This window comes from Strongylocentrotus purpuratus, unplaced genomic scaffold (assembly GCF_000002235.5).
Source record: "Strongylocentrotus purpuratus isolate Spur 01 unplaced genomic scaffold, Spur_5.0 spur5_scaffold_14, whole genome shotgun sequence".
Lineage (NCBI taxonomy): Eukaryota > Metazoa > Echinodermata > Echinoidea > Camarodonta > Strongylocentrotidae > Strongylocentrotus > Strongylocentrotus purpuratus.
The window spans coordinates 12381156-12395268 of NW_022145599.1; the positions used below are offsets into that span (position 1 = coordinate 12381156).

The 14113-nt window shown below is 38.9% G+C and overlaps 1 protein-coding gene across 2 annotated transcripts in view; it reads left to right on the forward strand.

Moving 5' to 3' along the window:
• The window catches only part of LOC575835 (E3 ubiquitin-protein ligase TRAF7), an 81006-nt gene that overhangs the window by 14181 nt on the left and 52712 nt on the right, over positions 1-14113 (forward strand). For both annotated transcript variants that reach the window (XM_011683493.2, XM_011683495.2), the window contains exons 2-3: positions 2756-2870; positions 9563-9641. In XM_011683493.2, the coding sequence (XP_011681795.1) occupies positions 2756-2870; positions 9563-9641 (194 nt within the window). The remainder of the gene's footprint in view (positions 1-2755; positions 2871-9562; positions 9642-14113) is intronic.

Consider the following 14113-nt stretch of genomic DNA (forward strand, 5'->3'; position numbering starts at 1 on the left):
TCTGCAGAAATTGTTGGAAGAGAGAGGAGTGAAAGAACTGGGAGTGGTACTAATACAGAAGGCTAGGAACCGAGGGTTGTGGAACCGAGGGTTGTGGAACAGCATCATCGCCAAAGTCAATCGATATGGCACTTAGAGAGAGAGATGTTTGAGTCCCTTTATTTTATTGTTCAGACATTTGGCTGTTTTGATTTGTTGTTGCCTAGAGAGAGTCCTGAACAATCTAAGATATCAGGAGAGAAGTATATTTTGAGTTATCTAAGATTGATATAAGGAGAGAAGTATATTTTGAGAGATCTAATGCACTTTAGGACATTTCATGATCTGACTTTATATTTGCTCATCTCTCATCGTCATCTCTCACTTCGTCTCTCATCCCGTCGATCCTCTTAAAATACTCCATCTTCCTTCTGACCTTTCCCAAGACGAGGCGAAACCAGGAATGACCCAACGTTCCAAAGACATCATTATTGTACATTTAACACCAACTCCTCACAACTTTACATCTCCTCCTGCCGAATGTCCCCCGGGTTCAAGCCCGTAGACGTGAGATCTATCAGCGAACCCTCACTCACTCACAGAACTTTCCTCGTGATATTTCTTGGACTAAATTGCATCAGTCAGCGTACCTGGGCCACTGGGGACTTTCAATGGCTTTTGTATTTTGCGATTAATGTCTGAATTAAGAGCATGTTGGCTCTGAAATCACCAGATTGTCTGCTGGTGATAAATCCTTTGTGCAGATCAAAGGAACGTCATAAAAGGAATATAATTTGAAATCTTTTGTGAATATTTTTTCAGTCAATAGAAATGTCTAAATTAAGTAATGTACATCCTTTATTACCAAGATATCTTTAATATGGTTCTTTGTATATTTGATGAGGCTCTTCTATATTGATAGTCTAGGATATATAATTATGTAGCCATCTGTGGTTATATGAACCACTTGTATATAATTAAATTTTCATATATTATTCAATCAGTTTCATTCCAATGTAAAGATATATGAGATACATGGATGTATATGTAAACTACATATTTCTACACTATACCCATATTAGGATACTTAATGGCTAGCAAAGGTGTCAGAATGAGCATCCAAGGTGTCCTTAGACACAATGACTACAACTATGACTCAGAATGATCAATTTAAAGATTTTCAATTTCAATTATAAATTTCCCACTGTGAATAGATTACAGATGTTTTCAATGTTGCAATACTCTATTTGTTCTTTTAAAGCCCCACTGCACCACTTAAAGCTTCTTGTGCCCTGTATATAGAAAACAAGCGGTGCCTGTTGGTCCCCCATGATTCCCTTTTTCTTATGTTAAATTGAGAGCTGATTTAGTAACCTTGCAGGGAGGTCTAATCCCCCTGGCCAAACTAGTGCAGATAGGCTGTAAAGATAGCGTCTAGACACAGCCTTTCCTCCCACCCTGTCCTTGTACCATCCTTGTCTTGTCTTCAGTCTCTAAAGACTATACCTGTACTACTCTATTAAGCACCCTGCCAATGGAACGTTCACCTGTTGATGATCTCTATCTCCCCCATGATATAGCCTTGCATCCCACCTTGAACACATTTGAAATCACAAGAGATTATTATTCAATCTGATCAATCATTATTCCCAAATCCCAGTCCTATTTTCTCTCACCTTACTTTTCCTGTCTGTTATAATGAATTTCACACCTCCTCGTCACAGTCAATCAACATTCTTACGCATAATTCCTTCTGTTCATGAAACATCCCTTGGAGGATGCCAAAGGTGTCTCGCAATGTTGTGGCTGCGTCCTTGTTTGATTTCCTCTGCTTCTTTCTCTTCTTGTATTCTCTTCTTTTATTCTGTTCCCTGCTCGTAACATTCTTACGCATGCCATGTTTCCTGGAAACATCCCTTGGAGGATGTCAAAGGTGTGCGTCCTTGTTTGATTTCCTCTGCTTCTTTCTCTTCTTTCCGTTCCCTGCTTGTGATGTACCTTTGCATAGGTTCGACCTTGTTACACATATTGTCCTGTGTTCCACAATCCTTCATACTCCCCAGCCCTTTGTCATAAACAGGAGATAATGTCTCTCCCCCTCCCCTTGTCTTCTGCTCCAACCGTCTTATTTAAGATAACCTTTCCAAACTATTTGTTCATCTCTTAGAATTGTATTATGCCCTATTGTCAAAATGATATTGAAGCTAAGGGCAACGTTTCCTATTCATTGTAAGTTTTGAAAAATCTTGGGAGGTTGTGTACTTGTGAAATTTGTAAAATCGCATTCCAATGGTGTTGTGATTGTTTAGGGGGTATTTTTTTCATGTGCATTTCTTTTTTCATTTTCCTCTTTTCCTATTCTTTTAAAACTTTTTACTAACAAGTCCACATCTTCTGCGGATTAGTGCATTACGTTAACATTGTATGGAACAAAAATCGATACTGTTAGACATTTGTATCAATTGATATAGTGCTCATGTCTGTCAGCTTTGACACTCTCGGCGCTCCATAATTTACTATCATATTTTTTCAGTTATTGAATTGTGTGGGTGAGGGTGTGTGTGTGTGCATGTTCAATCTGTTTGTCTGTCATTGTGTGTGGGTGTGTACTGTGTAGTTATTGCCCAGATGACCTTTTCATAAAACAAATATATACCCCAAAACAAATGAAGACATTCCAGAACTCATTCAGAGTAAAACTATCTGTGTCTCGTTACGTGAGCCGTTTGAAATCAAAATCAACCAATCGTGTCTCTGTTCTTTATCTTCCATGCAGTGCCTACACGTCTTTCAAGATGGCGACCTCGTCCGTGGATTCTGGGAACGAACTAGAAGAGGAGGTTCGAGGCCTCAGCGTTAACAGCTCCCGGAGTTCCTCCCCGAAAGAACAGGTCAGTGAACCCTGCGACTGTGTACAGAGGCTACCTCCGTGAAACAGTTGAAGTGGCCATTGGCCATTACAGAGATGAAGCCACGATAACAGGTGTATTAGTTTAAAGAAACTAGTTTGGTGGTGTTGTTGAACAGATATACTGTCCTCATTGTTCAGCACTATTGCTTTTGGCTTAAAGGGGCAGACACTACGAAGGGACACTGCCCTCGATAACAGTAAAGGCTAGAACTGTGTTTGTGAGCCAAGTTGCTCACCTTTTGGTCATTTGTTAAGGTTTCCTTGAGTTCTATAATTACTCTACATCAGCCACTCCTATAAGGACCGGATATTGTATTGATTGATCCATATGCGAACAGTTATTCCTAGCAATATTTAAGATAAATCTACTTTCATGAAACTTATTTATTCCTAAGGCTTGGAATCTAATTGCTACCAGTCTTAGCAGTCAAGTGGTTAACGTCGACGTAGGATAGCAGTCCCCCTACAACCCCTGTCTGCGCTCACAATGACCATATCTGCTTGCTTCGGTTCAAATTTCCAGATTGAATTTCAGGAGACCTTAGTAACTGACTCTTCAAGATCTAGTTTCACTTGAGCCAAGGTCTATAGTCCAAACAGAACTACCGTGTGTCTCAAAAAAAACGTAACACTTTTGAAATGGTTGCCAAATTGAGCATATATAATTTTATGAAAAAATGTCTATATGTATGGAAAGCTAAAGGACCAACCTTTCATATGATATGAAAAAATTAAAAAAAAAATCATGCTTCGATGGACAGTGTTCACTTAAGTTAGAGGTATGAAAATGGGCCTGCGCAGGATTTTTCCTTCCAATTTTGGACAGGTAAATTACTTGTAACTTACAAAATAAGGTCGATATGAGATATTCATGATCGATGGATCAAAAGGATATTTTGAATCAAAAGGATATTTTGAATACCTCGAATACCATTCCTTTTTCAGTGTTATTTATCAATCCCGAAACACCACCGCCCACCCCCCCCCACACACACACACACACACACACACACTTCCACCCACTCCCATCTCATTGTATCATTGATCTGGTAGATGTGAACGGGATTAAGGAAGAATGGGAATTGGCTAAATTGAAATATTCCAAATCATAATTGACATTACGCAACCCACTGTCCTCCCCCTCCCACACACACACACACACACACACACACACACACACACACACAACCTTCTTCCCATCCTCTCACCTACTCCTTGCTTTTTTATCAGTTTTCTTCCGAAAGTTTGGTGGATCATTTTTTCCATTAATAATCAAATTAACCAGTCACTCATTTTGATCATTGAAATCAATCGATAAATCACTGAAACATTAATTCCATCAAGCAATTGCTCAAACCAATTATCACACGCACACAAACCACACACACACGCACGTACACACACACACATATACGCGCACACACATACACACACGTGCACACACACACACACACACATTAGGGCAGACATGACAAAAAACAAGTTAAATCTTTTTTTAAAAGATTTTCATGTTTCTTTTATTTCTTTCTTATTTAAAACTGCTTTGTTCATCTTAAAATGAAAGATCTGACAAAAGTAATCAGTTCAGTAGTCCACATGGCTATCTTTTCTTCTTGATTGAATATCAAGGCTTTCAAAGTACCGACTGAGTAAGGGTACCGGTAAAGATAAAAGTCTTTCACATTAATGATCGACGTGTCCACCTTCTCTCTCGATACACGATCTTGCCCGTTTCAGCATGTCCAGAACAGCTCTCCTGACTGTGGCTCTGTCTTGACGAAGGACATCAATCTCATGGGTGATTCTCTCCTTGATATCATCCAGCGTGTCGGGAGGTGTGGTGTAGACCTTGGCCTTGAGCCATCCCCACAAGAAGAAGTCGAGAGGCGTCATGTCAGGTGAACGTGGAGGCCATTCAACTTCGCGGTTGAGGGATATCACTCGATCACCGAAGAGCTGGGTGAGGCGCTCTGTGACATCCCTGGAGCGATGGCAAGGTGCCCCATCTTGCGCCCACCATACGCGTTGAAACCGTCCATTCCTGCCACGGCGATACCTTGCAACTCTATCGAGGGCAGGGACAACATGTCCATCTATCATCTGGAGATAGGCTTCACCGTTGACATTGTTGTCAAAGAAGATGGGCCCAATGATGTCCCCTCTGCCAGTGAGACCGGCCCACACCGTCACCTTGGACCGGTTGTACTTCCTTTGGTAGTCGAACTCTTCTGGAGGATGCCCTTTATCCCGGTATGCCACAAGATTGTGCGTGTTGACCTGGGCATTGAGAGCGAAACCGGACTCGTCCCCTATCAACAAGTCATCTAAGAATCGCGCCGGCCTTCGGAGTAGCCACTCACAAAATCTTGTGCGACGCTGACGATCTCCTGGGAGAAGCTCGTGTCTCTTGATCATCTGGTAAGGGTGGTAGTGAAGATCAAGTAGCGTGATCCTGTTGAAGGTGGCGTGGGGTAGATCTGTAGGGTTTCGCCGACAGCTGATGTCTCCATCCTGATGATCCTGAATGGCTTGACGAACCACTTCAATATTCTCTGCCGATCGTCCAGTCCTGAGGCGTCCTGATCTTCCTCGGTTCAGATTATGGCTCGTCCCCGTTCCCTCGTACTTGGCGACATTGCGGTACACGGTAAGACGCGAAGGGCAGCGTACATCCGGGTAGACTTGTCTGAACCTCTGACAGACTGCTGTAACATTGTTAGTTCGATGATACTCAGTTACCATGAAAGCACGCTGCTGATTTGTGAATTGGGGTCGTTCCATACTGACAACATGGCATAAGATGGACTGTTTGAAGGCTATGTAACAACTTAATGCAGTTATTTTTACTCTTAAACCTGTAATGTGTAATACCATGTTTTTGCCTCTTTGTTTTAGTATTAAACAGTGATTTTGGATAAAGAGGATTATGTAACAGTTTCTGGCTACTCAGTGTTCAGGCCAATGAAGGATAACAATGCAATGTCATACGGTATTCCATGGACAGGTGATAACAAGTTCAAATGTGGGGAAAGAGAAGGGGTCTGGTATTTTCAATGCATAATGAATGATGTACTTAGCTATTACATGTTTGGGTCATTCATAAAACCTGAATAAAATGTGATTGATGATCCACCAAACTTACGGAAGAAAACTGATAAAGAAAAGGCAAGGGGTAGGTGATGGGATGGGAAAAGGTTGTGGGGGGGAGGAGAGTGGGTTGCATAATGTCAATTATGATTTTGAATACGGTATTTCAATTTAACATTTTCCCATTCTTCCTTAATCCCGTTCACATCTACCAGATCAATGATACAATGAGATGGGAGTGGGTGGAAGTGTGTGTGTGTGTGTGTGTGTGTGGGGGGGGGGGGGGGTGGGCGGTGGTGTTTCGGGATTGATAAATAACACTGAAAAAGGAATGGTATTCGAGGTATTCAAAATATCCTTTTGATTCAAAATATCCTTTTGATCCATCGATCATGAATATCTCATATCGACCTTATTTTGTAAGTTACAAGTAATTTACCTGTCCAAAATTGGAAGGAAAAATCCTGCGCAGGCCCATTTTCATACCTCTAACTTAAGTGAACACTGTCCATCGAAGCATGATTTTTTTTTTAATTTTTTCATATCATATGAAAGGTTGGTCCTTTAGCTTTCCATACATATCAACATTTTTTCATAAAATTATATATGCTCAATTTGGCAACCATTTCAAAAGTGTTACGTTTTTTTTGAGACACACGGTATTAGCTTACCCTTAGTAACAGACAAAGATAAACAAAGCTACAAAATTCAGAGTTTTAACCTATTGCCTCTGAGAACCAGGTTGTTCCTTCATTAAATCTATGGGAATGAAAGAAGTATAGTAGTCCACAAGTTAATGTAAAGATGGCAAGGATAGTAGAGACTAATCTTGAGTCATATTGTTGTTACTGCTTCATGTTTGCATACAAATGTGATATTCAAGAGTATTTAGTTTATTTCTAAGATGGTTATCTTTATCCAAATATAGTACTTTCTAAAATCGTGGTCACAAGAAAGAAATCTGTTTCGAAGTTGACAAACAGAAAGCCCTGTGGGTCAGAAAGTAGAGATGGCTTGCATGGCCGATTGTGTCAGTCTCATGATGATGTCATCAAGATTCAGCGGTGAGATGTACAAAAAACATGATAACGGTAGATAATGATCCTTAAAATAGACACAAACCACACAACTCTCCGAGCAACAGGATAAGATATGACTCCTTATCAGCATGAATTCTTTCCAGAACAAAACTGATGAGAGTTTGGAAGCGTTGGAACAAAATTGGTGGGAAAGATGTCGGGAAGTGGCCAAAACGTGAAGATTTGAGCTAACACGTAGGGAAAGGCCCCTAGCACTTCTCCTGTTGTTGCTAAATGCTAAATGTCACATTACATAAAGCATAGGAATTGTTCGACATTTATATTGTGCTCAAACCATCGATTATCAAGTCAGAAGCTCTGCAAAGGTTATTGAATTGAAAAGATACATGTACAAGAGAAATTGAACAGAAGGAAGCTCTTGAATGTAAATGGACATTGAGTAAAGAAAGGAGTTGAGTGAAATCACATGAAATTTTATTTTTATAGTTTATTGTTCAGACATAGTATTCACAATGTTATTTGAGTTGACTCGTAAAATTCCAGTCCATTGCTCCCTTGTTATGAGAAAATTACATTGGATGAAACCAGTCCCTTAAAGCCTGTCTGTACTAGTTTGGCCAGGGGGATTGGATCTCCCTGCAAGGTCACTGGCAGGTGGTTATCTCATCCAATCAGCTCTCAATTAACATAAGAAAAGGGGGATCATGGGGGACCAACAGGCACTGATTAGGCATTGTTTGCTATATAGAGGGCGCACGTAGCTACAAGTAGTGCAGTGGGGCTTTAAAGACCTGATTATCTCCAGTGAAGAAAAAAATTGAATAGGAAAACACATCAAGCAGCTGAATTCTGTAAAGGAAATACATCAAGCTGTACCAATAAAATATCACTGTTCATAATAAGCCCTGAAGAATACATGCTTACAAGCCAACGAACGATGTATAAGTCAAATGTGAGATTTGTTAGGGATAGAGGAACATTTTCAGGAATAGTTTCAGGGCATTCATTGGTTTGCAAGGATTAGTGGCTGCTTTGTGAAAGGGAAACACTGCCAACAATCATTTGTCTGAAAATAAAGATAACCATACGTCCATGTGTGATGACAGATGAAATTCTCTTAGGAGAGGAACATGTCTATTACTGCTGTTTCTCGCCATTGTTTAGAAGAAAAAAGAAGAAATTGGAAATTTAATGTACAGTCTAACTTGTATACCTCTCAATGGAGACACAGCGTAATCTTAATAGGCAGGTGGTCTTTATATACAGGTTTCCCCAAAGGCTTTTTTCAATGAGAAATGCCATTCCAAGGGAGACAAGAATTCCGGTCATTATAGACTAATAGTCACAAAAGTATTTCATTTTTAGAATTGATTTAACCTTGCAGAGCATGGAATTAGATTTTATAAATCTGATAAATTATCATTTTGGTAAAAAATATCACTATTGAAAGTTGTAAATCTGTAACGTCAAAACCAATTACAACCGTAACCCTAGCCGTATACCTAGGACAGAGTAAATTCAATTCAATTCAAATTAGGTTTTATAAGACTAAAAATGTGAGTTTACATCATACATACAATGATATAAAAAAGCATTCCGAAACATAAAGAAAAACACAGCAGATGGGAAAAAATCTTTAAAAATAAATAAATGTTTACATTAAAACATCAAAGCAGTAACAAAAAACAAACAAACAAATAACAAAAAACAAAAATGGAACAATGGTCACCAGAGCATAAGAAGATAACAAGTAATGAACCTATGACCATTTCCCTCCTGACCAAATGAAAGCTTTTAATAACAATTTAATCCAACGAGTCCAAGCCAAGATCTGCCATTAACCGTGTGGTCAAGCAAGAAATCCCTGTTAAGTCATGATTTCCTTTAATTAAATCACCCCCGTTTATGAACCCATGATAGGGATGAAATTGTGGAAGTAATTGATTGATATCGGTGTGTTGCATTGACAAGTGGTCAAGAATTGCAACCTCTGCTGCATCCATGTTTGAAGATGTTTCGAGGAATCTGTACACTACGTCTTTCAAATGGGATGTATTGCACAATACAAGAGAGTGGTTGATTCTTATGTCATTAATAGGGAAGACTGCTATGTAAACAGGAAGAGTGAATAAATTTTCCAGTTGTTCACTGCACTTTAATAAGAGTTCTTATGCAACAATTCCTCCATATCTCTGTGTACATTTCCATAGGCATAAAATGTATTTGTCATGGAAAGTTTGTATAATATTTTTTTTTTTTGCTTTTTGTTACATTGTATTGCACATTTGAGTATATCTGTATAGAAATTGTGCAATATGAATTTACTATTATGTGCATATTTAGGATATACATGTATATACCACTCAGATCAACAGCCAATAAAAACCCCGCTCACATTTCATACCAAAAGCACCAAATATATTTAACACTAAGTCATAAGTGAACTGAAAATAATTGATTTAGGATCTGGCATTTTTTTTTTAGAAGTATCATCTTCATTTTCATTTCATGACAATTCTTCTCTTTTTTTCTCTGAATATCACAGAATTCTCTCAGTGTATCTTCACCATCAAATGCTTCAACGATCGCCTTGACAACACCAATCAACATACCCCTCTCGGGAGGTAAGCTCATTTATTTAAAACAATGTAGGCCTGGGTCCTGTTGCACAACATTTACCATTGATTGTAACTTTGCCATCAATATCAAATCAACTACCATGGCAACACCACTCAACATCCAATCAAATCAAGGTTTCCATGCAGGTTACATGTACCATTGATGGCAAAGTTACTGTCAATGCTAAGTTTTATGCAACAGGGCCCAGGTATATAACAACTAACAAGCCTGCCTTCTATCATAGTAAATATTAAGATCAAGCAATACCTTGGCAGTATGCTAGGCAGTACCTTATCCAAGGTTTTATAATTGAGACACTCCCGAAAATTTGAATCAGGGATGCCAGTTTTCAGGCAAAAGCTTGAATTCAGGCCCTGGCAATTTATCTTCAGGCCATAGTTTAGGCTTTTTTTGTGTACAAAATAGCTAATTTTAGGTGATTTTCAGGACATCTGATTAATTCTTACCGGCATCCCTGTTGAATTGAATTGATCTTGCTTATTGTCAAAAATACTTTTAAATAGCAACCATTAGAATGAAACAAATTGACCTATGACCTAAAAACTTCTAGGGCCATCCTGATTCTTCCTGAAACCAGCATAGGTCTATTAAAGTTTGTGGACATCCCACTTGAATGTTCGCTAATTCTATAGCAAGCGTTCCAAGAACTGTTATCTAGACTTAAGATGGTTTCGAGAAACTGGCCCCTGGGTACCACTTTCATGATTTGTTTAACCTGCTCATTATAATACAAAAGTAAATGTACTCATATCCAACAACTTACAGAAGAAGAAGAAAAAAGTCTTACGTTGCTCTGTGAAGCATGTTGTAGCCTTCTGTGTCAGTATCATCATCATCGTGTTAATGGGGGCAAAAGGTTCTTTGAGGACACAATCTGCATGTGTGTCAGTCACGTAGATGCTCTTGAAAATCAGATCTGCCATCAGCCAGGCTGTAGAACCCTGGATGAGCAACGAACTAACTTGATGTTTGAATGACAGTCATTTTTTTCCCCTTTCACTCATCACCCGCCTTATCGAGAATCTGATTCATGTTGGCTCCACACAGTGTAACCCAATACCCCCTATTTTTCTTTGATAAACTTCAAACTCCAAAGACTTGTTCATCCGGTAAACAAATTGTTTTCCTTCTTCTCAACCTTTGGCTGATTTCTGGCCTGGCTTTTGTCGCTAAACACCATAAGTGGGTGCAGATGTTGCGCCTATGTGTGTGTTGGTCATTTCTCAAATAGGAAATGATCATCCAGTGTCAACATTTATTAAGGCGCCTGGTTTATGTTATTCATTCTGAGATGTTCAAGGTTAGATGTCCAGCGTAATCTAATTGGAGGTAATTGCATTAGAACACTTTGGAAAAATACTTTGCGATTAGATTACAAGACTGCATATGTTTGAGTTTAATAGAATAATTAAAGGTTTAGGTGAAGTAAGAGGAGGAGAAATTTGCTTCCAAGTTTTGATACGATGTGGGATAACTCATAATGGAGCCGAAGTGTATGTAAAGCTGGATGTAATCGGTATATACTGACCAGCCTACAGATGTACAGCAACCTTATCTAGGAAATGTTGGCTAGTCAGCAAATACATATTTGTGCCGATTAGTTTTATAGGCTAATGACGGACGATAATTGATTTTAGTGTAAAATAGCAGAAAATTGGCTTGTTGGTGACTTGATTAGAAAGGTTCATTGATATATCTCTTTCTGTTATGTTTAAGTGAGCCTCTTTTATAGGCTAGCTAGTTCTGTACTTGTAGGCCACTCATGTAGCCTAGTAACTCTTGTAGACATTTGTTTCAACTCCTGTGACATATTCTTGAATATCTTGCTAAAAGTGGTATGAATGAAAGACCACCCAACATTTGGAATAAATATCCTTTGTTGAACATTTGATTCATTTTGCATCCAATAATTTCTGTGATGATCATATAGTAAATGTCTCTTAGAAGATCTGAATCTGATGAAATAACAATTTAGCACCTAGAGTTGCCAAAAATGACAGGTTGCATGGTTAGATTTTCCTGACAATCCCTTGAAAGAGATAAAAGTTTGAGCAAAGATTGAAACAAAGTTTAGAGATATTTATGATGACAGCCCCCTCCTCCATTGCCAAACTGGGTAAACAACCCTCCTTCCAGTAACCCACACCCTTGTAGTAGTTTTAGAAACCAAACTAGGATTTTCTTACTGCCATGAAGAAGACTTTGTTGTTTTTGTTTTGTTTTTAAATTTTGACATTATACAGTCCCTAACTTCTTTATTCACAACCTTACTTTCTTATTTTCTCAAAGATCTGTTTTTTGTGCTGCTTGTTATGAAGTTAGCAGGAGCTTTTACAGTTTTAGGTTCATCCGAAAACAATTTACCCATGAATAAAATATCACTGATTGAATCTTTAGTGACATTATAGGTTCAGTTTGGGATTTACGTTGGTATTTCTATAGCAAGTAATACACTTTCAGTATGCTAGAAATCAATATTTCTTTTCAGTTGTCTCTGTTTTTGATTAGATGACCGATTTCCAAATAAGTCTGCATGCGTAAACTAGCTAAACTCCTGAACAACATCTCCGGCAAAAGTCAAGGGTGGGGGCAACCGACGGGGGCGATGAAATTGAGGATAGTGACAGCTTCCCCCCTCTCTGGGACCCATCGGTGCACTTTCCACCGGTCTCTCGGCTATGCAGAGGGGGAGGACAACTAGCCAGGCCAGCAGAGGCTCACTTCAAGTCCCTAATACATTTTGACACTTGCCTTATCACCAATAACCACATCAGCTTGTAAGCACGCAAATTTCCACTTGTTTTCACCAAAGGGGTAACTGACAATTCTTCTTGTACTGACTTTAATAGGAGGATGAATCGTGGAGCGCCAGAAGTGTCAATTCTGACCGACATGAGTGAAAAACAACACTATTATTATTATGAAGCACTAAGACATCATATTTACACTGTAGTAGTCACATATGGTCAAGACAAAGCTATTTTGTCCGATACGTAGCTGACCCTTGATAGAAATTGATAGCTCTGCATTAATAGCTGGGATCAGACCCATATAACTATAAAAAAGATAACGTCAACATTTATTTGTTACATAAACACTAAATTACCTTGGACTTGCCCACGGATCAACCCTTGTTTCTTGTAATGCAGTGTTTGGACTATCTATATAAGGTGTAGGCAACAATTATTCAACGCGCTATCTTTGTAACATTTACAAATGCTACGTCTTACAAAGACAAGCATAACTTTACAGTTTTAGCCTAAACCTTTGTGATATTCACACAAAGTGTAAGAAATACTCCTACAATTATCACCCATAAATTTCATTAAGGATGACTGATTACCGGTACTTTTTAAGATATTGCCGATCAAAATCTTGATGCAACAATCCAGATAACACTTGTCAATCATAAAATGTAGAAACATTTATACTATGAAGCAACTTGTAAAGTTGTTGTACAGTTACGTTGAATTCTATCATTGCTCACAGTGATATATGATATGATTTTTTTATAAATCAGCAGAATTTGTTTCCTCCTTGGAAACGGTCACAGTTTCCATGACCCTGTGATTAAAGGTCTCTTCAACAAAAATGAAAGAGAAGGAAATTGATGAGGCACGATGTCCAGCACACATGTTTCGAAAATAACCTCCCTCTTCCGGCCATCTTCAGCTCTGGTCTGCTCTCCATTATCTTGTAAATAATAGCCATTCTACTCCCCAATGTTGAGATTGAAGATTAACACATGAACTTCCTTCGGGTAACAAATGTTTGAATTCCTGGATCCTGGATCTGTCAGAGCTCATTTATTCCTAGTCGTTCTTTCATTTTCCTTGTCATATGAACGCACGAAAGCGTCCCCATTTTTCACTGAAGACGTACCCCTCACCTTCTTCTATTAAACTACGCCCCAGGACATCCCTCTTTTCACAGCTCTAAGTTCCTGTTTAGATTAGGACCCCCAAGAAGTTGCAAATGTGATATACACTGTAAGATAGATGAATTGTGTCCAGACTATAAACGTAGTTAAATATGTATAGTCCTCATCTTTTAACTTTCACTCAAAGTCCTCCCACCCCTCAAAAAAGTGTGAAGTCTGAATAGACCATTTGTCTGTACAAGCAGTTGAATTTCTATCGGAAGGATATATGGTCTAGCGGATTTGTCGCTTGATTATGGATCAGCCTGTCCGAGTTTGCCACCCAGGTGCGGCACGGAGGTCCAGTGCCAAGACATTTATCAGCATTAGCCATGCTTTACCCAGGAGAGTACGGGGGCCTGTGAGGTTCGCAGAAAGATAAGAGTGCAAATTTGCCATAGGCGTGCTTGCATGAGTGGAGATTTTATTGAAACTTTCCTCAGGGATTGGAGATGGTGCACACATTGTGCATAAGTGTTAAGTCCAGTAATCAAGGTGCTTTAGATATGTCCCATTGAAAATTCTGTTTTTTATGAA